Source organism: Nipponia nippon, unplaced genomic scaffold (genome assembly GCF_047370975.1).
Source record: "Nipponia nippon isolate SJK-2023a ecotype South Korea unplaced genomic scaffold, ASM4737097v1 scaffold_2, whole genome shotgun sequence".
Taxonomy (NCBI): Eukaryota; Metazoa; Chordata; class Aves; order Pelecaniformes; family Threskiornithidae; genus Nipponia; species Nipponia nippon.
Window position 1 is genome coordinate 27906442 of NW_028262336.1, and position 25342 is coordinate 27931783.

The 25342-nt window shown below is 39.7% G+C and overlaps 1 protein-coding gene and 2 long non-coding RNA genes across 3 annotated transcripts in view; 2 read left to right on the forward strand and 1 right to left on the reverse strand.

Annotated features, from left to right (window-relative positions):
- The window catches only part of LOC148055703 (uncharacterized), a 41396-nt gene extending 41005 nt beyond the window's left edge, over window positions 1-391 (forward strand). The window contains exon 4 of the long non-coding RNA XR_015704524.1: window positions 260-391. This is a non-coding gene — a long non-coding RNA (uncharacterized LOC148055703). The remainder of the gene's footprint in view (window positions 1-259) is intronic.
- Window positions 1-25342, reverse strand: part of ADAMTS5 (ADAM metallopeptidase with thrombospondin type 1 motif 5) — a 48814-nt gene that overhangs the window by 12341 nt on the left and 11131 nt on the right. Inside the window, exons 2-5 of the mRNA XM_009473543.2 lie at window positions 22969-23101; window positions 8122-8289; window positions 1764-2047; window positions 333-516 (exon numbers count right to left, since the gene is read on the reverse strand). Of these exons, the coding sequence (XP_009471818.2) occupies window positions 333-516; window positions 1764-2047; window positions 8122-8289; window positions 22969-23101 (769 nt within the window). The remainder of the gene's footprint in view (window positions 1-332; window positions 517-1763; window positions 2048-8121; window positions 8290-22968; window positions 23102-25342) is intronic.
- On the forward strand, window positions 403-23560 carry LOC148055704 (uncharacterized). The gene is made up of 3 exons (XR_015704525.1): window positions 403-540; window positions 19071-19318; window positions 23476-23560. It is a non-coding gene; the product is annotated as an uncharacterized LOC148055704 (long non-coding RNA).

Consider the following 25342-nt stretch of genomic DNA (forward strand, 5'->3'; position numbering starts at 1 on the left):
TATTTAGAACTCACCTTCAAATCCTTCAACTGTTTTAGCTTGGAAATCTTCCCATGACATAATAAGCATTAAAGGACTAAAGTTTGCATTACAGTTCATTTTCCAGGACTGAAATTTCTTTTCATTCAAGGGTCCTTTCTGTATGGCGTCAGGGTGGGGATGGGGGAAGAATTACGGTATTGTATTAATGATGAATGTCTTGCCTTGGTAAATATGTTTTGGAAAAACTACAATGGACCTTTGTTGTTTCCTTTCACAGCAGATATTCAATATTTACTATCTATGAACATAGAGGCTGGAGCACGAAGGCACTTTGGCATGAAGGCACTTACCATTTGCTGGGCAGGGTGCGACGTTGCAGGAGCGGTAGATGGCCCTCTTGCCGGTGCAGTACCGGCCGTTGTTTCTAGGAGCTGGATTATTGCAGTGACGATGAGCAAACTGAACTCCTCCACCACAGGTACGGGAGCACTGTCCCCAGGGTCCCCAGGACCCCCAGTTACCATGGCTGGAAGCCTGAAATATATGGAACAGTGGGAGGTAAGGACGTCATCCAAGTGTGAATAAAGGTGCTACATCGCAAAGACACTGCTAATGTTTTCCTCAATTGAAGGTGATTCCTTGGTCATTTTAATCAGGGATAACAGATCTTAGGAGCCTTCTTTCTCCCAGCAGAGTTAATTTCTGTCGTTTATCTGCACATTGATGACATCTCATTGGCACTGCGCATGCAAAGGCAATATGAGGCCTTGCTCTGCACAGCCGCCTTCAGCCTGTTTCATGGAAGACACCCATGCACCAGAAATAGCACCCATAGTCTCATGTGCTGCTCTCTTATTTTTTGCTATTCCTACCAATAGAGCCCCTTAAACTCGCTGCAGGGCATTCGGCTTCCAGAATATATTCGTAAGGCTAATCTATGATTAATTAAATGCAATTATTGTGATGTGTAGGTATTGCTCTGAATTGCTGGTAAGAGATGGAGTTGTCAGATGTAGTTTGCAACTCTGCTAAATTGGCTACCTAGAAGGAGTATTGCAACAGCATGTAGAAGTATATAATTCCATAAAAAGGGCGTTATAAGGGCTGTAGCTTGATTTGAATGACTCTCATAGTTTGCAAGTATCTTCACAAAGCTCTACAAGTCCATACCTCTTCTGTGGGTGTAACAGAAGGGGCAGTGCTACTGTTTACCCAGTAAATTTACAAGTATCTGAATTGGGCAGTTTACAGTTCTCATGAGCCTGGGGACTCTTCAGATGTATAAAGTTGACAGAGGGGACTCTGTCACTGGAGGTGCAAACTTTTCTGCTCCAGAAATTATATTCTGGATGAACTTCATCCACCTTTCTCTTCACTAGAGTTAGAGTCCCGGGGCCTTTCAGATGAGGGCTGTAAATTAAATTTAGAGATTTAATTTACCTTGCAGTCCATTGCCAAGAAGTCAGGAAGCTAAGAATAGGTCCTTGACAATCTTTCTGTATGTCCTGAGACCTGACTTACTGAATGGGCACATCCTCTACTCTGACGGGATGCTCCCAGTTTCCCAGGAATTAAGGCTTTCATACTTCAAGAAGAAAACATGCCTCCTCAAATTCAGCAGCATTTTTCCTATAGCCCTTGCCAATAACACTCCAATTACATGCTAAAAAATAAGGCAGCTTTCAATCTGCTTCCATAAAGTCCCTTTCACTCCCACAAAAATCAGTGCCTTTGAGGATCATGCCTGCTAAAATTCCCTAGGGTCACAGCTGGTAACTTACTGAGTAGTACTTCTTCTTGGTTTTGTCAACACATTTTCCCTGGAGGCAGATCCTCCCTTTTCCACATGGTGTTCCCTCCACAGCAGGCAGCTTCTTAGTCAGACAAACCATCTGACCTTGGCGCACAACTGCACACCAGAGGCGAGAGCACACGTCCATACCAGGACACACTGTGTATTCGGGTCCAAACGCCAGTTTGCACTGACGAATGGCATCGTAGGTTTGTCCCGGAAGCTCCTCGGGGCCCAGGATCTGCTTTCTCGGTTGGTCCAGCAAACAGTTACCTAAAAGAGCAAAGCAACCTATTATTACTCATTTCCTAGCTTTCTCTGCAGTGCTACAAATCTGTCATTCAAGTTAGGCAGATTGATAATGACAGTGAACCTCATTCAAAGGATGCTGACATGAATGGAAAGGCTCTCTGAGGTGTCATCAGTTTTTGGACAAGGTCATACTATCGTGACAGTGTTGTCACTCAGCAGCACACCAGGTGTCGAGCTGCCTATTTCCAGTCTGAGGGTGTAAATGAGTTTTAGTCAGGTCCCTTTGGCCTTTCATCCTGGTTTCCTTTACTTGAATTGACTCTGAACACATTCCACTCTATTTATCAGTTTGTGATTTAAGGAATGATCAAGGCTCATGGCAAAGTAAGCAAAGTTGTCATTTGAATTTTGAGACAGAACGTCAGAAATGGTAAAGCTTCTAAAGGGATGCCAGAAAAAATCACAAAAACCAGACTTGTAGCCAATGAGGCACTTAAAAGAAAAATAAAAGAAAAAAACCCCAGCAGATCAAAGGAAAAATATAAGCTGCATATCAAAACTAATGTTGGCGGTAAATCTGCACTGGGCTTTCCTTGTAAGGAATAATACTTGGCTGCTTCTGAAATTAGTTTGAAGAGGGCTATCCATTTTATACAAAAATACATAAATAACAGAAAGAAAAGGAAAAAATAGCATAAGCATAAAGAATTGAATATGTGTTTTGAGATATACCGCAGAGGTCAAGATTTGTCTGGCACACTCTAAAAATGAGAATTCACATTTAGGTTCTAGAGGATCTACTGATAGTTTTTTTTTTTTTTACTATTGAAAAAATTACTTGTTGACATGCCGAACTATTTATTCAGTGTAACCTCTTTTACACTTCATGAAAGGGATATGTGGTCTGGGCAAGCTTCACTTATCCTTGGCCAAAATAACTTACCACAATTTACCTCACTTTGGAACCTACACCAGTGTTCTTCAGTTGAATCATGGGTGAAAAAAAGGCTATCTATAAAATCCTCACTATTTACACAAAAATGGAATAGAATTTCAAGCTATGGCAGTGAATTTAAACAAGCCAAATACCCCGTCTCTCCATGGCTTGTATTTTCCCTCCAGAACACACACTTAACTGCAGCTGTTCTTTTTTTCCCTCTAAAGACTAAAGCCAATTAGCCAAATCAGCCAAATATTCTTTCTGCATCATCACTTACTACCAAAAAACTCTCTGTCTTGTTAAACTTGTTCCATTTGTCCTTTGCTGACTCTGATTTACCCTAGCCTTATCTTTAATCTGAATTATGCTGACTTTTTTAATGAAGACAAGGTGTGCCAATGCTAACTGATGAGCTAAGTGCCATGAGATAAAGATAATTAAAGGTACCCTAGCATTCAAAGCCTGTTGTAGTGTAAAATATAAATTCATGGTGAAGAGTGAGGAAGCACAGATTTTTTTTTTCTGGGGTTTCTGAGAAGGACGTAATTGGCAAAAGTTGCTGTCAAAAATACACTCTGTAACAGCAAAGAGCAGCAGAAGCCCTACTTCGTATGTCTTGTGATGGGGGAGGAAGCTGGTGTTAGGGTGGTGATGGGAAGGCACTAGCATGTTAACATTTAGTGGTAGACACTACTGTTGCATATATACTGCAGCATTTAACAAACTCCCAAGTGCAACCATTATTCAGTATTTTAAAACATCGTAATAACACATAATTTTGCCATGACGGACACTGCTGCCCATCACTGGGATCTACCATGACTGATGTGACTGGAAATATAAATTTAGAGAAAAAAGAAAAAAGTCATATCCTTGCATGTACTTGATTTGTCAATCATTTGAGTTAACACCCATTTGAATATCTTTCACATGTGAATAACAAACAGGTTTCACAAGCTTACAAAGCAAATATAGCATTTTTCCCCTTCAGAATACAGGGGAATGAGATCCAAAGTTCTCCTTAACCGATACTGCTCTGAGGAAACACATATAATGTCTATAAAGCCAGGTGTTCCAGCTGATCTCACATGATAAATTCAAAACTGAAGGTAGGAAAGGCCCCTAAGGCTTACCCACAGGAAGAAAAAAATCTTTACATTTACAGATAGTAGCAGTGGTAATCTATGTTTAGACAGGTTGCAGGTGCAGTGCAGGTGTTTTCACCACCAGCTGGTCCAACCTCCTACTTGTAATGGTCAGAAAAGACAGAGATAAGTTGGAGAATGGTTTGCCCTGGGCCCCCTGGTTGAGAGGGGCAGAGAGCGCTTCAATTCACTACATGACATTGCAACATACAGAGCATGTATATACTGCTATTCCCATTTTTTGTCCTGAGTACCAAAGAACATCTGTGTGCCCTGGAACAGAGCAACATTGTTGTCTGATGACAGTGTTAATTAAGCCATCTCATTATCTCTCCTCAATGTTATGTGCAATATATCTTGGGAGAAAAAGGCAGAAGAAGATCTGTGCAGAAAGCAGATAAGCAGGATATAAATTAATTTCAATAGAAGTAGTCCTTGTTTCAGGTTGCACAGAGCACCGAGCACTCTGACAAACACTATAAATCGCAAGCAATCATACCACAGCCTCGTGGTTGGCATGACAATAAAGGCAATTAGTACCTTAGGAGAGGGTTGGCTAAAAGCAGATGGAAATAAATGTCACTGTCTTCTGGACACTAACCCAGCCTTTTCTTCCTAAATGTCAAACTGCTGTTTGGGGTTATCTCCTGGGTGTATAACAAATGGTGATATGACAATGATGTTTATAGTTCTCAGAGTGGGCCTCAGGAGACAGGGAATCAGCACCTTGATCCTCACCAGACCTCCTGTTTGACCATGGACAAGACATTTATATTGGGATTTATTTAGCTGACTTCAGCTGTATGTAATGCTGGTGTCTGCAATTCAGTCAGCTGTCAGATGTTTCACTACTCAGGCAAACGAGTTTATGGTGTAATTCAGCATCACTAATGCAACTCATGAGATCAGTCAAACCATTGATGCCATTGATTAGGCCCCTCTGCACTACGATGGGAACTTAAATACCCAGTTTAGGAGTAGCTACCTACATAGTTAATACCCACATTTTATAAGATGAGTCCACTCCCCAGCACCACTTTCCAAATTTAGAAAACAGGAACATCAGTATTTGACAAAGTGAGGTTAAGGAATTAGAGAGTCAAGACTGTGATGTTTGCTGTTACAGCAGTATGGGGTGAACATCTAAATCTATATGGGAAACGTAAAGCTTTGATAAGACATTGACTGTTCTTCTGTAGTAGAATACTGCTCACAGATCCAAACTTCTGGAAATCATTCACATTTCATTATGCTTAGCCATAGGCAGCAGCAGATGAAGCACTTCATTTATTTCCCCACACCAATGCTGCCATACCCTGTTTGTCACAAAGCACAATTCATGAGCTCATGCCCGCTCAGACCAAAACCCCGGTGCAATCTGCTTATGCTGCCTATTAGAGAATGGAAGAGTCTCCTCTTGTTCAGTGTTTCCCACATAAGCTTCCTGTGACTATGCAAAATCCGGTCACAAACATCCTAAAAGAAAGCCTGGCATATGAATATCTGTATTCTTTCATTGCAACTGCTACTTTGTGCCTTCCTCCTCTACATCATGCCTGCGGCACTGCTCAAAATTTCACCTGAATGGTTAAGGGTTTTTTCCTCTGCCTAGCAGCACTTGAGAGAGAGAGGATTTTCTTCTTTCTATGGGAAGACTGCAGGGGAGCACCTTCTTGAAAACAAAAAGGGAGGGAAAACACTGCAACTACACGACAGTACATCTGCCCCAGCTAAGGAAAAAAATGAGCAACCCAAAAAGCAGACACATGCCTATTCTGAAGGAAACACGGAAATATGGCACATTTGCACTGTTTTATTATCAGCCCAAAGCAGTCTGAAAGGCAGCGTCATGCTCTACTAGGATCCTGCGGTTTCTGGTACACTCAGCGTACATTACAAATGGGAATTATGGAGCTATGGATTCATTCACTGGCTGGAAGAACAAAATAAAACCAGAAGTTCCCTTCTTAAAATAATGCATGTCCTTTCAGCACAATAATTTGAGGAAACTGCAATTTAAATCACTGACTTCCATTTTTACTTCATAGATAGTGTTTGTGTTCTGTTAAGACAAATCTTTGATTTAAGATAAATAACTGAAAAATTATAAACTTCAACAGAAAATGAAGACTGTTACTTAGAAAAGGTTTCTGAAGGCCTGATCTTTCAAGAAAAGAGATTCCCTAAACATTGTATATTTGAAATCACACCAATAGCATCAGTAGAACTAATTCCCAGAGGACTATGGACTTCTATGATGAGAAGTTCAAATTTTCTGTGAATGATTTCATCACATCGATAACTCTTTGAGACTACATGCCTGAGTGATAACTACTCATGAGTATTAGAAAGGGCAATGTACCCTAACCTATGCATTAACAGACTGACAGATCCTAAGCCCTTTACATGCAGCAAAGAATACAAGACTTTGTGAAAAGTGTAAGCAGTTGAGGACTGCTAAACTTCGTGTACAGGAAAACAGCACTTATGCTGAACAAGGAGACCATAACGCAGCTCTGAAGGATCTGGAGCTCCTACCTACTTTTACTGGAAAAAACTGGCAGTTATATTCTTAGACCTGTAGGACTGACTGTTACAGCCCCGCCTTACTTTCACATTGAGACTGGGTCCAGCTCATGGATAAGGGTCCAAATTTCAAGCATCCCCCCAGGTACGAACAAGCCAAAGGTGAGGTGGGTGGGAGAAACGCTCTCTTTGCTTTCGTTATTGTTGGAGAAAGTAGCCAGCTGGATGCATAGTAAAGAGAAGAAGTCAGGTCACAAAAAAAGGGAAAAAATTAGAACAACCTTTCTACTCGCCTGCAGCAGGAGAGGAACAGAAGAGAAAATGTTTTTCAGTGTTCCTTGTGCTCTCTAAGAGATCATTCATGGATGGCAAGGGAGGTCCCTTTTTTTTACCCCAGTGAACTGTACTGTACCTCAGTAACTAAACTCGAAAAGGAAAGTTCTCTTCATATGTGGAAACTAACTTGGTAATATTAAGTCAATGCCAGAGCAATATGGATCATAAAACAGGACAGCACAGATTAATGGATCTAATAAAACTGAGAGAAAAAATGAAGTCATTCTCCAATAGAGGAAAATAGGAGAAAATATTTCAGAGAGCACTGAAATTAGCCGACAAAATATTTAGAAGCAAAAAAACCCTTTACATTCAGCAGACATACCATACTTTTTATCCATAAGCATTTTGGTTACCATAACAACTTGATCCATTCACTCAATTATGTCATTTTTATCTCAGCATTTTGGAATTTGAATGGTTTGTTTAAGAACAGCAGTTGCTTTGGGAGCACAATGAAGACTTTAAAATTCATTAAAGAGTGAAGACTATGCTTTTTTATTACTGCCTTTGGAAAATGAAAGTTTTGCACTTATTCTCCAAAGGGTAAATGACATATTTAACAAATATTAGTTACATGACTTGGAAGGTAAGCTCCTGGGGCAGAAGTAATCTTTTATCATATGCAGCACAGAGGAGTCTTAATTCTTGCTTACAGCCTGTCTACATAAACAATAAATACAATGGCATTATAAACATAATAAATGTCATTAATGGTAACAAGAACACATACACTCTGCTCATACCTGTAGTCTAATGCTAAGTAGACCGTGTCACCCACTTTAATTTCTGTGAGGAAAAAGCCATTTCCTTGTGTCCTCTGTTTAAAGTACTCTCCGAGCTCATATCTGTGGCATTTGGGAAGACAAGACTAATTTCATGCTTTTAAAAAAACCTCTCCATGTTCCAAACCAAATTATTGCCAACACACACTCCATCAACTCTTTCTTCTCCCTTGCATTTCAACCATGCAAAGGGAGGGTGAGACTCTGCCAGCCTTTTAGACCTTTCCCTTGTTTTGCAAGCACTTCCAAGATAGTCCTGAAGATGAGCGAGGAATGAACAAGCTGGTATAAAATGTTCTTATTAAACAAATAGATCACAGTAAAAACTAACATGTAGCTGACACAAAGTGTGATAATACATACCATGACCATCATCAAAAAATTCTGTTATAGTTGCTGAAGTGCATTTGGACCAGGGTTTTGAAGCATCGATGCTAGTCAGAATGGAGGACATCAGGCGCTTATCTTCCATGGAGCCAAAGTTCTCCTCACAAAATTTGGAGTCATCATGGGAGAGCCCAAGTAAGTGCCCTATAGAAATGAAGCAAATAAATAAAATGATATGACTACCCACAAACAGAGTTTACCAGCTGGATCTCGCAGTCAAGGTAAAATGAATTGTACAATTCATTCTCAAATTTTGAACAGCAGCCCAAAGCAGGTCACTTGAAATGCGGTATCTCTGCTTGAAGACAAAAAAGGTGTGACAGTTTACACCATTACATATAGCAAGGAAGTAATGCCATCAGCTGACATGTCATTGAACTGGGCTAATTGAAACGTGATGAAGACTAAAATGAACTGTACTCATTTATATTAGTCAACAATTTAGTTCTTACTGTTTTTCCAAATCATCTTTAGCAAGAAAGACTAATACTTCACTCTGTAAAGATGTTCTGCAACTGTCTAGAAAGGTGCTACAATATCTTTCTAAATGGACAAAAATGCTAATATTCATGGAGCAACTAAACAAACTGTATGTAAATTCTTAAAAGCGCACTCCTCGCTGAAGTGCGAGTACCCTCTATGATACATCAAACAATCTGAATAATGTTTTCAAAACAACCTCTCCCACACAGAGAGTCTTGTTTTGTGCAAGGGTGCTTTTTAGTATTGTTTTGGTTAGAGTTTTAGTTTTGCTCTTTTTTATTTTTAAATGTATACGGTATTGGATATTTATACTCCAGAACACAAAATAACGTGCATGCAAAGCAGCACATGATGGAACTTGCAAAAATCCTTAATGTCCAGAGGAGTTCAGTCCCGTGCTAGATGAGTTCTTGTAAGTGTGACAGCAACCTTTTCTGTAGATCAGTGATCCCCATCCTCTCTAGTCTCTGGGCAACAATAATAGATTGCAGGCAACACACTTTGTTCCCTCTGTAAACATCAGGTTTAACTTTAATTTCCATGCCCACACTGGCTTATTTCACAGCCAACTTACTATCCAAGAAGTAGAAGACTGAATGGGAACCAAAGCTGCAGGGAGCTCAAGCCTGGCTTTTACGCTCACAGTCTTCAACCTAGGCCAGGAGATGATTACTCAGACATTCAGGGCTAGACCAAGAGTGCTTTAATGATAACGACAAAGACCACCCATCAAAGCCACTGCAGAGAAATAAACCTGATGCCCTCAAATAGCAGCTGAAGAGACAGATTGTATTATTCTGCAATAACTAATAGCCTTCTACGTACCATCAGCTCATGCTTCAGTATAACTGTTGTAGACTAGCTGTAAGGTGACACAAATAGGGACACTGATGGCAGGATATCATATTCTGATATTCATAGTAATCATAGAATGGGTTGGGTTGGAAGGGACTTTAAAGATCATCTAGTTCCAACCTCCCTGCCAGGCGCAGAGTCACCTTCCACTAGAAGGCATGACAATAGTAATAACAATACCAATACCTACAATACAGGCTGGAAAAGCAGCAAATTTTATCTATTTGACTCATATAAACTTGCTGTTACGTTGTTTTCATCTGCTTTGGGGGAGAAGCCAAGAGGAAAGAGATGGAGACAGCACTCATTGTTGAGCTGTATCTGAGATTAGGAAAGTAGCTATCTGACCAGAAGTCTGTGTTAAGGCTGTAGGAGATCAGAAATCAGGGTTTCTGTCCTGTGAGAGAAGCCAAGGTACCACCTGGCAGCCTTACTCACATGCTGGGTTCCTGACCTAAGGATGGAGCTACAGGAAAAGTACAAGAGGACCTTATCTATCACTTTGAGTTGTACCAGTGATGACTGAGAACAGCCAGTCTGTCTTCTGCAGCTACTGAATTCCCACTGGAAAGGAGGTGGGAAGGAGAACTAAGAGAGCATTTCTCTTTTTTTCTTTTCCCCTGATGCGCACACATTTACCAACATCATTCAAACACAGCTACTATTTGAATAAAAGGCCCTGTAGTATTATAAATGCTAGTAAGAATTTATTCAAGGAACCTGGGTTAACACTGATTAGAGTTAATACTCCTTTCCGTGTTACTACTGTTACTAATTGCTATTGCAATGCTGTACGACAAGTACATTGCTGCAAAAACATAATGAATCAAACTTTCATACTGAAGGCATGTCTAATTTGGTTCGGTGTTGGAACAGACTGCCCAGGGAAGTGGTACCATCACAGTCCCTGGAAGTATTCAAAAAACGTGTGGATGCGATGCTTAGGGACATGGTTTAGAGGTGGACAAAGCAGTTAGGTTAACAGGTTGGATTCGATGATCTCGGAGGTCCTTTCCAACCTTAACAATTCTATGATTCAATGACTCTAATTACCGGTGTGTTTTATATGCAAGATTTGGGCTTATTTTTTTCTGATAGGTAAAACCACTTTCCTTTGGCAATACTTATTATATATGGGCCAGATAATGCTATTTTTACTCTGTGCTGAGACACAACTGAATATCAGCAGGTACATGCCAAGTTTCAATCTGATATAGCACAATATATAAATACTTGCTCTGAAGAGATGACAACTTTGTTTTATTTAAGCCAAATGCTGGTGTTGAGCAAAGTAATTCACTAGTAAGACCATGATTTCAAGCAGACACATTTCTCTGACAGAGTAACCAAATAATCAGTGCATCCCTTCTAACCTATACAGCAAATTCTGTGGAATTGTCACAAGCTAAGTGTTTAATGAATCAGCAGCTACTGTGCCCATGAGGACTACCTCTGACTTTGCCAAAGTCCTAGACACTTTGGCAACGAGTGTCTTCAGGAAATGCAAAGATGATGTTAGTTTTGGCTGCCCTTCTATACAATGTTATCGCTGTACTTGTATTCGTGCTAGTGCACTGAATGGCACCAGGTCACAGCTCATTTCTGAGAACTACGAGCAGAGCTGACAGGTTAATGAACCTCAACGCATGCCTAGTAGTAATATAACTAGAACCATTTTCTCTTGACATTAAATAACTCCTTGTGGCATGTTTCACTAGTGTTCTGCTAACTTAAGCAAACATTTACAAGAGAGGGCCTTAGCCCCATCTGCTAGCTTTTGTTGATGTGCCCCTCAATATGCAGCACAGCTCCCCATTTAAATCAGGACCGCGCACACGCTGCTTTGCAGAGCTGTTCAGGAGTTTCAGCCAGCTTCTTGTGCTTTACTTGAATCTGTGCATATATGCATATATTACCAATCAATTACACAGAAATACTTGCAAAAGCTTAGCCTAGTAAGCATGAAAACACCGCGCTGGTTGACCTAAGTCTCACTATAGCAACCTTCTCTGAGACAACTTGTATTGCAGGAACAATGCTTTTGTATTTAGTGTCCCAAGACTGCTCACAGCTGTAACACTGCAAGAAATCACTTCACTGCCGCATGCTTGTGAAATAAGGTACTGAGGTTCTGTCAGTGGAAAAGGAGTTTCATTTCTAAGGTACTAAATAGCTCTGGGTGAATAACAAACGCTGGAGGATTGTTCAAAAAGTTCGGCTGAGTAACATCACATGGCACACAACGCATGTTCAGTGTAGGATAGGAATAACAGTTGGGTGCAAACTTGCAACCTGAGAACTGAATTTTTCAGAGTGCTCAGCATTTTATAGCACCATTCAGAACTACCCAAAACTCTGTGATGTGAAGGATTCAGTCTTGTAGGGCAGAATTCAAGTTTCTTAACCTTAACACCCTCCGATACCGCTGTGCAATGCTCCACCCATTTAAGATACAACTTTGCTCTCTATACGAATCCCTTTCTTGCATAACTGTACTTCACCTTTCGTAAATTTGTCCATCTTACGTGACAAGACATCCCATGAGTGCATAATAAATGACCTAATACAGCGCTGATATGCACAGGCCCTGTTAACACTAATGCTTCTGGATGTGCAACCTGGATGTCTCTGAGTTTCTCTGCTACCTATGACATTCTTTTCACACAGTTTTTGTGTGTTTAAGTTCCTCCTTGCACTAACTTCATCAGTCCTGGTTTCGGAAAGACCTCTTTGTCTTTCCTACGTGTGTTTTTCAGCCCCGGCGCCTCCTGCAGTGTGATTTGTAAGCAACCTCAGCTTAGACTACCTACTGTCAGAGCAATGCGGTCATACCACGTGAAACTATGGAAATCCTACAGCTGAGCAATGCAGGCGAGGGAATATATTGTGCTTTAGCTTGCTCCTGGCTTCCCCGCCTGAAGATGGTATAGTTTCCTTCCCTCTCTACTCCGAGAGACACACAGACTCTGTGGAGAATGCAACTGCTGAGCTGTGGATTGAAGTTGTTCTTCTTCCTTTCTTTTTTTCTCCTCCATATATGAAAAAAAAATATCCTTCTGATATGAGAAAGCTTGCTACCAAATCTCAAGCTCTTTGCTTTGAGCAGAGAGACTGCAAATTTTTCCATAAAATGATTGCAAATTAGTCTCCCTCTCAGAAATGGCTGGACAGTCTCTGTGGAGAAGTTCAGAGTAAATAAATAAAATGAAATGCTTCCCAGGCAACTATTCAGCACAGAACATTTCATCCCAAATACTTTGGCAAAAGCACAGGAAACTGAAACAGGGTCATCTTCTGGAAAGTGTCAAGCTACTGGCTTCACCTTTAATTAGAGTGCAGCATAACTTCTATACTTTACAGTGATAAATGGGGTAAACAGAGGACATACCTCATTAACAGTGTCTACTTTGTCATATTAAATAAGGCCATTGTTCTAATGCACGACGAGAACTAAGTCACTCACTTGGCAGACTTCAGCTTTTTGAGGAGAAGCTTCCCAAAGTGTTTGTGAATGTCTCTTCTTATTTTTAAAATTGTCAAAAATAATTTTAAAAAATCATGACAAGGAAAGAAGTAGTAAGTAGCAAATAATTTCCAAAATATATAATGCTGATTGTCAGTATCTGAGCTTCTGAATTAACTGCCAGTGACATTAGTGAGGGTAATATCTGTTCATGGCATTAAATATATGGATACTACCTGTCCATACTAATTTGCCAGTTAACTTCATATGTATGCTTACAAACACTGTGAATACAACTTTCAAAGAATTTTATGGAATTAAAATTCCCAGTACTGATCACAACCTAAATCTCTCTCCATCCTAGCTTGGGCTTTTAAGGCACTCTCACCATGCCTAAAACAGATTAAAATAGATGACCAACTTCCAATGACTCTTAAAACTGTTTTTGCCTTTCATTAAAAATAATCAAAATTCAAAATATCACAGTGATCTGTAATCTCTAAATACTGTCTAGCTAACGTATGCTCTTTTTAGCACAGAAGTGGGAACAACAACATACTTCTACACCTGCGCCCTTCGTCCTTTTGCATCCAAGATCTGAAGAAGGGATGCTTCCCTTCTTCCTAAGAACCAATGTGAAAGAGTGACAGGAGATCCTTGAAGTGATCCTGTATATAGGCACGATTCCAGCAAAAGCTTTGGGCAAAAGCAAAGACTTAACGAGCACAAATCTTATAATGAAGATGTTTAAAAACGATGCCAATTTTAGCACCACAACATTTTGTACTAATATGAACTTCAAACCAGGCTATTGAAAAAAGAAAAAAAAAGGCTCCCAGCAGCTGTGTAAAATGATGACTGATTGAGAATTGGTTAGTAGATCATCTGATGTTTTCCACTTAGTGAAGCATCTTACTGGTGTTGACAGTTCCCACTGAGTGAAAATGACATAATATAATTTTACCAGCAGGATGGTGTTTAGTTAAGTTATGCTGTAGGAATGCACAAAATGGTAAAAGAAACAGATGGCGAGGAGGCAGGGTTTACCCTCGTGCAAGTGAAGAGGAGCTAGCCTTCTGGTAAATCGGTTCCTTCCCAAACGGCAAAAAGACGAACGAGCTCAATGGACTGACAGCCTTTCTACACAGCCTGCCTTCTCCCCTTGAGGTGAGAGAAGGTGAGACTACATCAGTGAACTGCTGAAAGCGGCATGAAAGCAACCTGCAGACTTTGAACCCTAATGTGTTTTGGAACGTTGCCTGCAAGGGGCTCTTGACACTGCTCAGTCTGTTTAGATCCTGAAGCAAGAAATGAAGGAGTCAACAGCAGTCATCAGCCTCTGGATCCCAGTTCACCTGCACTGTCTGCATTCCTAAGAGCAGACCTTGCACTGCACAAGCTTCCCTGCCCCAGCAACTACTGAAGGCCAACACCCCTTACAGCCCAACAAGAAATAATACCCCTAATGGCTTCAAAACGAATTCCTACACCTTGTAGGAATGGAGTGTATATTCCTAATATAGGCTGAGAACACTCCAAAGCAATTATGACAAGTCTGCTAAAACTTACATCCTCTCTAAATCTCAGGGCACAAAGAGCTCTGCAGGTAAATCAGGAGCGCATCAGAGCTACGTTGGATGCGTGGCGAAGCACATTGCACTGCAGGTATTTTCTTCCCAGGAGCGCTGGGAAGCAAAACAGAAGTTCAGGTATTTCTGAATTTTCTTAAAATATGTTGCCAGGCTATCTATAGAGGTTCTCTGAGTGAACAGCATGCAAAAATTACTCTAATCTCATTTATTTTTCACTGGTATCTCAAGCATAGGAATAAATAAAACAAAAAGCGTCCCCAAGGTATAGCAGCTTTTGCTAAAACACAAATCATGGTGGCTCTTCTGGAAAAAAAGAAAAAAAAGCAGTCTTATTTATGGACATACACAGATCTCTAGTGCTTGAACTGAACAGCATGTCAAAGTACAGCTCTTGCACTGAATTTGACCACAAGACACATGCAAAGTGACACAGCACGCTAAAAAATGCTGCAGGCATTGTAATTTGTTTTCTTAGAAAAGCTCAGCTCCGATGAAGCATGTGTTTTTCAGTGAGGTCATGCCTTTCACCTAATTTTCAGTGGCGATGACTGGGGTACAAAAGGAGGTCAAGTGATTTGCCCAAGGTTACCCAGTGAGTCACTGGCTCTCACGGGATCAGGATTCGGGAAGCTCCTGGCTCAACATTCCTTGGTCTAATCACCAGCCCATACCTTCTGCACGAGCTTCTCGCTCTCTCCTTTGCTAAACAAAGATTGAATGCGGTAACTCTTTTAAAATAAAACCATTTCTTTCTGCATGTACTGTTTTTCTAACTTGTGCAGAGTACTTGACTCGTCGTTAAGAACTGCATACTGATATCACTCAGAAATCCTCTTGAAGTCATAGGAATTTTGGATAAAAAATGACAGACTTAAGCAATAATGATTAATAAAGTTGTTTTTTTATAAAACAGAAGTGTTTAGAATTACACAAGCTTACAAAACCCATGTATAGAATATAAAACTGGCTATTCCTCTTTCGTCATATTTGAACTTTCCTTCCAATTTTCTTTTCTTTGACTGCTATCCATCACTTACGAACGAAAAAAGAAAAAAACCCCCACTCTCTCTTTTAAATCTCCAGCCCAGAGGCAGTTTTTAATATTTCTGGCTTAAAAGAGTTCTTCAGACTGAATGAAACAATAGTCTGAAGTGCAGCTTCTTTTCAGGAGCAGACATAAAAAAAAAAGCCACAGTCAGACATCCACACACCAGTCTTGCAGACTTTACACAAAACAAACTTCTGCTGAAACGGCTTGTTATAACAGACTTCTGCGGGAGATCACAGATACATCACCCCCATCAGACAGACAATTTGCAGGCAAGATTCTGGCCAGGCAATGCGGACTAGGCAATCAGAAACCACTGTGTCCACACAGACTCAAATAATCATTAAAAAGATGTGGTCTTGGAGGTCCGCGCTACATCTGCTATGCTCATTAATGGGGCATGTAGAAGATAAATACTAATTTTAATGAAAAAGTGGGAGATGGTGACACCCATTTCACATCTGTCCAACTCAAGAGTTTAACTCGCAAAGAATATAATTCATGGTAGCTCATGGTAAATGAATGAATTCTGGGAGAGTAGATAGTGCAAAAATGTAAAAATTGCATTGCCCGCTGCCTGTTTATTGGGTAATTCTGCCTTCTTCTCTGTACCAGAAGTACTTTCCACACAAAACCGACATGATCACACCGGTAGTATTTACCTGCCAAGGAGGAAAGGAATCCCTACTTTCCCCTGCAGTCTGGAAGACTGGGGGTTCAGGCACACACATCTGAAGTGGATTTCTTTTAGAATCATAGAATCATTTAGGTTGGAAAAGACCCTTAAGATCATTGAGTCCAACTGTAAACCTAACACTGCCGAGTCTATCACTAAAGCATGTCCCTAAAATAATTTTGGATAAGGATTGTTCTGAAACATTAGGCAAAACAGTTTCATTCTCAATTCCCTTATTGTTGCAGAGATACTGATATTTCACTCTATATATTTGGCTTTAAGTTACGATGTTTCAGGATCCGTAGCAACTTTTCAAAGCATAGCACTTGTTTAATCTAATTCTTCATGAGGTTACATGCACAGAAAGATCAGCACAACTCCAGAAAACCTCTGAAAACTCGGGCAATGTTAGTGCTGTGTCTGAGTCACTTCCTCAAGTCTCTGGTTGAGAACATGGCCCCCCATCTCCTCACTGCTCTGTCAGAACCGCTTCACAGAAGGCAAAGATCCCCAATCTACTCAGACTTAAAAGTATGCGGTAGATAAAGAAAAGCTCAAGCATATTCAGAACCTGAGGATTCAATTTTTCTTCATCATATCCATTTCCCCCTTCCATCTCTCCACTTTTCCATACAAACTGTCTCAGCTTCACTAAAAAAGGTTTCCTTTAAGCACCATGTGTACTGCAGGTGGAACAACTATGTATTACATAAAACATTATAAGTTAATCAAAATATTGTTGGGCAAGCCAAGAATTTTTACCCAAAATTTTAACCAGCAACCTTTTGTACAGCTGATGTTTGCTTTTTGAAGCATCAGTTACATTTTCTGCCCCACTCTTCACCTCTTGTGAAGGCTTAGCTTTGACTGCCCGTCTTTTCCCTTAACCAAAGGGGATATGTTCATGAGGGCTTAATTCAAGAGCTTTTGCAAGTGTACACTTAGGCAGAACTTTGAAAAAGTTTCAAAGAGAAGGAATCAAGCAATTTTCCTGATGTATGTCTTCAGAGAAGACTTGGATGAGTGTACCCTCTCTCTCTTTTTTGTTGTTTTAAGAAAACAAATCTGCCTAATTATGATTACCTGGATATTTGCCTAAACTTCATCTGTCATGAAGGAAACATAACACGAAAGTCAGACAACCTTCACCATTTTTTCATGTGCCTATGAGATTCTGTGCCCTTGGCAATGTATCCTCCTTGAAATGAAAGGCTAAAAAAGATTTGTACCTGTCAAGTCTGAAGCTTGTCTTTTTCTGCTTTATCTTGACAGCCTTGAAATCAAAGGGCTACATGTTCAGCAGTGGAAAAGAAAAGATGACTGTATTTAGTTACTTTTGAGCGTATACAAAATGAGCATGTGGTAAAATATGGAATAAGAGTATTTTTTGACTCTTCTATGGACATCAAAAGCAAGACTACCATTTAAATATCATACACATCGTTCTTGGTTTCACTTTTTTCTGAAGAAGGGTCAGAATCATACAGTTTGCTATAAAGGTTACACAGGTTAGACATGGTAGGCATGGCCCTCTTTCTACAGAGGTCTACAACTCAAACACAGGCTCAGGCTCTGAATAAATACCCTCAATCCACTCAGAATTCAGCAAAATGGTATTCTGATGTATTTCAGTGAACCACCTGAGTAGGGACCCCAGGACTGATACCTCACTTCTAAAATGTCTTCTTTACATAAAATTATGCTCTCTAATAAAGCACTACACTTTGCTGACAGCGCTCACGGTATTTTTGTCCTCAGTGGTGGCAGATGCCACAGAAAGACAGCATGCTGAAAAAGATCTGGTATTAAACACGTTATTTTCTAGTTTTAGTTTCCGTACAGTTCCTTGATTTTAGGTGCTACGCAGCATAGCGGTGGAGGAAGTTGTGATAACTTCACATAACCATGGAAAATGAGGCTGAGAGGAGATGCTGAAAAGCCATCTTGTGCACCCCTCCGCCCTAGGGTAGGATCAGCGTCCCCTAAGCCACAGCTGTTTTAGCCAGCCGCCTCCTGTGAACCTCCAGTAATGGAGATTTCACAGCCTCCCCAAGCAATTCACTCCTGCCCTTAACTGTCCTTCTGGTTAGATGATTTTGGCTAATGCTTAAAGTAAATCTCCCTTGCTGCAATTTAAGGCCATTACCCCTCGTGCTGTCCCAGGTGGACATGGAGAATGATTTATTACGTAAATTTTCGCAATGATTTTTTTAATATATTTGAAGACTGCTTTTATGCCCCCCTTTGGCCTTCCCTTCTCTAAAGTCACATGTAAAAGATAAAAGAAAACTAATGAACAGAGGTTTAATTAGTTCCATGTAGCAATGTTAAAGGTATATTCTAAAAATAAAATACTTGGAAAGAACATCAGTAAACCATATTACTCAGGAGGATAGAAGGAGTAACAGCATGCCAGCGTGGTTGCATAACAGAGAAATAGGAACTTTGCAAAAGGTCAAATGAACATTACCACTGAGCAAAAAGGCAGTGCTTTCTCTGTACCTCCTCTTAAAAAAAAAAAAGAAAGAAAAATGTTCTTCAAGATTGATGGAAAGAATAAAGATACATATAATTTAAGTTATTAGATCCATGTAACTCTCACTGAACTAAACTGGAACTTTGCCTGCTTAAAGACTACAGGAAGGATGCTTTTGTATTTAAGGACTAGATCGAAACTCAAGAGACAAGTTTAATCCTTGGCTTTCCTTGAGATTTCCTTTGTGATTTTGGGAAATTACCTATGGATAAAACGAGCAGTTTCATTCTCCACTTATTTTCTCTTGAACTCTTCTCATTTTGTTTTTGCAGATGATGAACCCTTTAGGCTGGTGGGCTGTCTGTACCAAAGCATGTGGGACTCCAGCATAGGAGGAGCTGAAGTCAGCAGAAACTTCTGACTGTGACTGCACCACAAAATGCAACACACCAGGCTACTAAACAAGGAATCGTCATGTATTGGATATATCCCATCACAAGAGATGTTAAACGTAACTTCAAATGGATTGACTGTGTCTGTTGGTGATGTTGGATCATGTTTATCTTCACAGGATGCACAGGTTGGCTTATAATTCAACACTAAAAGCAACAAATCTCCAACCCAAAAGTCCAGAGTATTAGAGTGAGAATCTAGTTATTTTTGTTTCCTGATGGTTATTTTATTAAGTGATATATGGAGAAGCAATATGCTAGTGCTGATCTATGAAAAACATTAAACAAATGCTGAGATTATGAGCAATCATAGGTTCTTTAATGCTTTTTTCCAGATGTCTCTGTGAAGCAGGGAAGTGCCTGAAATAAGGGAACATAATTTTTTTTACAGACAATAGGCTGATGATAACAAAGACTTGGAGAATGTCTACATACTGTGCCTAAGCTAGCTCAGATATCCCTGCAAAGCTATGGAGGCATAGCTGAAGGAGTTGCTTAAAGTCAAAAAAGACATCCACATGCCACAACATGGAGCTGAACTGATGACTTTAGGCAAGAATCCAGAAGACTATTTTTGTGACAGCAAAGCTGCTGCTGTCCAAACTGATAACAGCATGTCCCCTGCTAGAAAATAACCATATATGGATTTACCATTAGTGGCTGAATGTCTTGACAGGCTATGATTTAAAAATAACATTTATGCTATTAGCACTGCTTCCCTTTATTCTGAGGAGAAACTGGATCATCATATTCAAAGTTACAAAGCTTCCTCACATTTTTTGTTGCATTATCCTCATTTTCTGCATTTGATATTGGCGATAAATTATTCCTGATTTTCCTACATGCAAGTAGGACAAGATTCAGACTCATCAATCTTTATATATGGATCTCCACCTCCTATGGTCAGCTAATCAGTTGTACTAAGAATTTGGTTGCACCTATTTCCTTCTGTGCTCTCGTTTACAGCTTTTTGGAGATTTTGACTGTTACTGCTGCTCATTCATACTCTCCCCCTCAAAAACCACTGGTCAAAACCCATCTGTTTTATCTGAGAGAAATAAAACACACATCTAACACATAATGTAGTAGAAACCCTGGCAACCGAAGCGGCAGGCTTTATTCTGTAGCAGGCTGCTTTTTGGCTTCCTATGCACGTATCCCACCTGAGCCCCTGGGCTGTGCGTTGTCCTGTTTGGTTGTGCTGCAGTTCTATTTAATTTGGTTGCCTTCCAGAGAAAGAATCTGATCCTCAAAAATGCTCTTGGATCCTTCAGAGAGGAAACAAGAGCATTCAGATCTGCTTGGAAGTCAAAGTGAGGACACACGGCCATTCTCCAGATCAAGTCCGTGTTAATGATGCTGCATCTGCTACACATGCACACGCAGCAGGGTTATTTAAAAAACTGCAGACGGTGACTCTGATTCACCTAGCGGCTCACCTTGCTCTTCCTACTGACTGAAAGGAGCATCTTAGGCTTAGAGCCCTCAGCATCCCCTCTGTCTTGCAGGGCATCTCCTATGTTGCCAGGTGAATTCCACCAAATAACTAAGCCGCTGTAAAATAAAAGCTACACCCTACCCACAGGAGAGGGGGAACTTTAAGACTTCTGACTTGTAGGAAGAAATCTGGTCTCCAAATAAAATAAAGCAAGGTTTTCCCCAAAGTGCTTAACTAAAGGGTATCCAGGCCACACTTTTATTTTTCATCCTTTTTTGACCTTTAATTTCATGTAAGTACTCAAGCAATTTTAGCTGTGTTTTCTTCTCAACTTCTCCCACTTCAGGCCACACACACAAAGATCATTCTGTGACTTGACACCCCTCCTTTCTTAAAATCTTATGGTGAGGAGAAAAAAAAAGGGATGTTATTTTAAACAACCTCAAACTAGAGTTTTTTTGTCAATTAGGGTACTTATTTATTCGTTTCAATTCATGCCTTTTTTACATTGAAAATTATAGCTTTTAAAGATTCCTGTAAGCAGCTAGGTATGAAAATGGCTCTATTTCAAAAATGTGCTTCTAGATCATTAAAAATAATTCACTTTTGTTTACATTTTCTTTGTGTGGAATTCAAGGTAATAATATGTATATTTACTGCTCATCCCTACCTTTATTGATCTATGTTCTTTCATTTTTAACCTATCTAAACATGTATTTATTGCTGATAAAATGGTTGTCAAGACACATTACTCGCCTCTCCACACACCAGATATATCAACACTGGCATCACAAGAAGGTCCCTCATCCAACTTCACCAATGCCCACTAACCTTCAGCAGTAAGCATCACTTCTGGATGCAAGAAGCTACCAGCAGTCCCTCTAGCAGACTGGCCTCTGAGTGACAGGCTAACTTGGCCGATTTATCTACTTGTCCCAGTTCTAGACCACGTTTGTGATGGTTCATTAGCTTCAAAGCATCCAGGTTTGATGCCACTAAACTCATCTGATGTGAAGTTTTATTTGATGTATTGCTGTACTTATCTCCACATTCTCTGAATTACTGATTTCAGCGGGCTTTTTCTTTTATAATTATATTCTTGTTTATTAAAATAAAATTTCTGTTTTGGGGACTCATTCTGCCACAATACTTTATGTTTTCATGCAACACATGCCTCTCCACCCACTACTGATTTAATTTCTTTGTAGCACCATAAGAGCAGTAGGGTTAGGTTCACTAATCATTGAAGGGTCAGGTCGCTGACATGCCAGCTGCTTTTTCATACTTGGTGACCTCTGGTTGCTGAGCCAGATGTATATATAAGGCACACAACTCTTGGGCTCTACCTGCTAGCTACTTGAAAATTGAACTACTGCAATGATACTCCCAAAGCAAACTTTACTTTGGTTTGGCATGAGGTACAAGGCAATTCAGAAATTGGCTCTCTCTGAAAGTTCTCCTTTCCTTGTCATTTCCTTCCAAGAATGTGAAAAAAAAAAAAAATGTTCTCCACTTTTAAATTGCTGTTCACTCACCAAAGCGAATAGCCCTCATACTGAATATATTTCCAGTGAACACAGCTCACAAAACGTTAGTAAATTAAAAATAATCAAGATGGCAGCAGTGTCTCTGAAGGAATATATCATGACAGACATAATACCCCAGAATATGAACTTTCTTCTGTCACTATATCTTAAATCCTTCTGAAGAGTACATGTAAGGCTCCTACATTAAATTGCTGTTCACTGAGGTGGAAACTGAAATGAAGTTAAACAGTTTTTTTGACTAAACCTTCATCACTTAAATACTATTTCACTTATTTCAGGATTCACATTAGTACCATATTTTATCATAAAGGTGGAATTTCCATACACTTGGAAACAGATTAGAATTCTGTTTTTTCCACAAAAGCCTTCCTCTGCAGGTAATACATTGTCCCAAGAAAAAGTTTCGTAACAGTAGAGCATGGAAGTAGTTCAAAAAGGTGAATTATTTTCCACTGTGTATGCACTAAATGCATGCGAATTCCAACAGATGAGACAAATGCTTTCTCAGGAGGGACACGTATTGACATCTTTGGACAGTAGCAGCAGCCTTTGAATTTTCACTTCAACTACCGCTTAGAAACGACACTGTCAGAAAGGAAACACCTACTGTGCGCCTTCACTTGCCTTCTGATCCCTTATTAGTTAACCCTGAAGTGTATATGTATACAGCCTTAATCCCCAAGTGAGTATCTGGACCAGGGGAAATCTGGAATTAATTGCGAAGTATTTTGGTTACTAATGCAGCTGTTACAAGTGTTTGATTTGGCAAGCGAACAGAAAAGGCACTGCATACCAATTTCGTGAGCCACTGTAAAAGCTGCATGGAGGCCGTCATCTTCAATCACTGCACAGCTGCGCTCAGGAGAGCATATGGTCCCAACGTCTGCCATTCCCAGAGTATCACATGAATGATGCCCACATAAATCCTGCCCAGGAAGGAAAAAAAAAAAAAGGCATTAAAATAAATTTTTACACCCATAGGTTACAACATGTTAAAGTCACCAGCCCTCTGCAAACAGCAGAACCTGGACAAAAACATCAATATAAGCTTCCATCTACAGATGTCAATGCAGTTTAAAAGCACAATGACCCAATCCCACCCCTGGTAAAGTCAGTGGGAGTATTTTCATTGACTTTAACAGGATTTGGATACGTTCTGTAATTAATTATTGTTAGTTAAATTCGTATTTCTGCTATGCATACAGAAGTTCAGACTTGCATTGAGTTAGGTACTCAAAATACATGCCGTAGAAGCATTTCTTCATTGACAATAAAAATAGAATATTCTCTTTATTTACAGAAGGTGAACCAAGGCACAGAGAGAAAGCTTCAGATTCCTGATCAGTTCTTGAACCAGAGATCACCTTTCTTTTCCAAAGGCAAGTCTTATACTTGTGCTTAAAGAAATTAGAGTGTTATATATTAAATCTCATGTCACATCTGTCAAGTAGTACAATGATTAATAATGTATTACCCAATATACCAAGTATTTAAGCAATTCTTAGAGGTTGCTTAAAGAGCCAGTGATATGACACAGTATATAATCCTTTGATTCCTAGTCTTACTAGCGCAACAACTCGATCACGTTTCCTACTTGCAGATATGGGGTGTCTCCAAAATTCATGCAGGTAGCATTAAGTTTTTTCTTTCCATTCCGGGATGATAATGATAATGATAATGATAACAATGAAGGCAGCTTTGGTCAGACACAGTGTTTTAATCATCAGCAGTAACTTTTCAGTGCTTCTGCTGAAGCAGACGGAAGAATACTAGTCTGAATGTACATATATATGCTTTTTTTGATTGAGAAGGAAAAGTGGGTACCATGCTATTTGGAACAGTTCAACATTTCATTGTGGCTGAATGAAATTGTCATTTTCAAGGCATGACAGTATTATCAAATGTTATTATCAAAATGATCAGAGTACTTTTTTTCCCTTCATTTTTAAGACTCTCTTCCTCCCTTCAGATGTCCTTTTAGAATGACTTTCTTTTATGAAGCCTTTCATAATTAATCCCTCTGAATAACAGATATCCTGTATGAGGCTTCAGGTCAACAATGTTCACAGATTATGATAGTTTCAAATTTAGGCAAACTTGAAAATGCACAAGATTAAAATCCCACTGAAGTCAAAGGGAAACACACTGAATTCACAGATACTGTGACAGAGCATCTCTCTAACAAAAAAAGTGTATTTGTTTTTCCCCAAGATGAAATAAAGAAATTTTCAAGCTAAAATTACATAGCAATATTACATATATGGAGCAAGAATTCTGGGATCAGTTCTGGCTTCCAGGTGTCTGGGAACTCTTTTTGGTAAGTGCACTCTTGGTGCTACTTAATGTCAAGACTTAAATACCGCAGTACCAATGAACAAAACAGCCTCACAAGGAGAGAAGGAACAAAGTTCAAAAGTATTTCAATTCCCAAATTTTCACAGGTATAATCCATGGTTTAAGAAAACCTTCCATTCTGTAGCAATGCAGAAAACATGCAGGCAATTTTCTCTCTAACCCCACTGGCTCCCACCCTTGACATCCAATTAGCTCCCCAGACTTTGCTTCTGGCTCTGCATGGGTTACAGGAAGGTACAGAATAAGGATGTCCATTTTCAAGTACTTTAACAGAAATGCAATTTTTTTTCCAGTTTTATTTAGGCAAATAAACTCCATCTCAGCTTCAGCATCTCTGGACCAATGCTGCAAGAGGCCCTAAGTGAGGTCATCTTATAGTGTCAAACATCTGGGGCATATTCAACAAGGGAGATACAATCCTTAAACTCCTATTGCTTTTGCTTGGGTTCATATCCATTTATCCCTTTATGTACCACTTCTGAATCTGGCCCTTTCAGTCTAAGGGTACATTTTACATAGAGTAAACTCTATGTAAATGTAAGTGGTTTACCTACAGCAGTATAAGTAATGAAACTCAGAAAAAATGCATGTGCATAGTACCAATAAAAATACCTTTTCATGGTGATATAATCGGTCTAAATAAATGAGTGTAAGCTGTATAGGAAGTAAGATACCTTTATACTAGTGCAATTTGAACTGAATCCACACAAGCAGTTGAACCGAAATTCTTACACAAGTACCAAAAAGCACATAAATCAGACAGCAAGCAGCTTACTGGAGGAGGTGTAAATTACTCTCAGGTTGACAGTGCC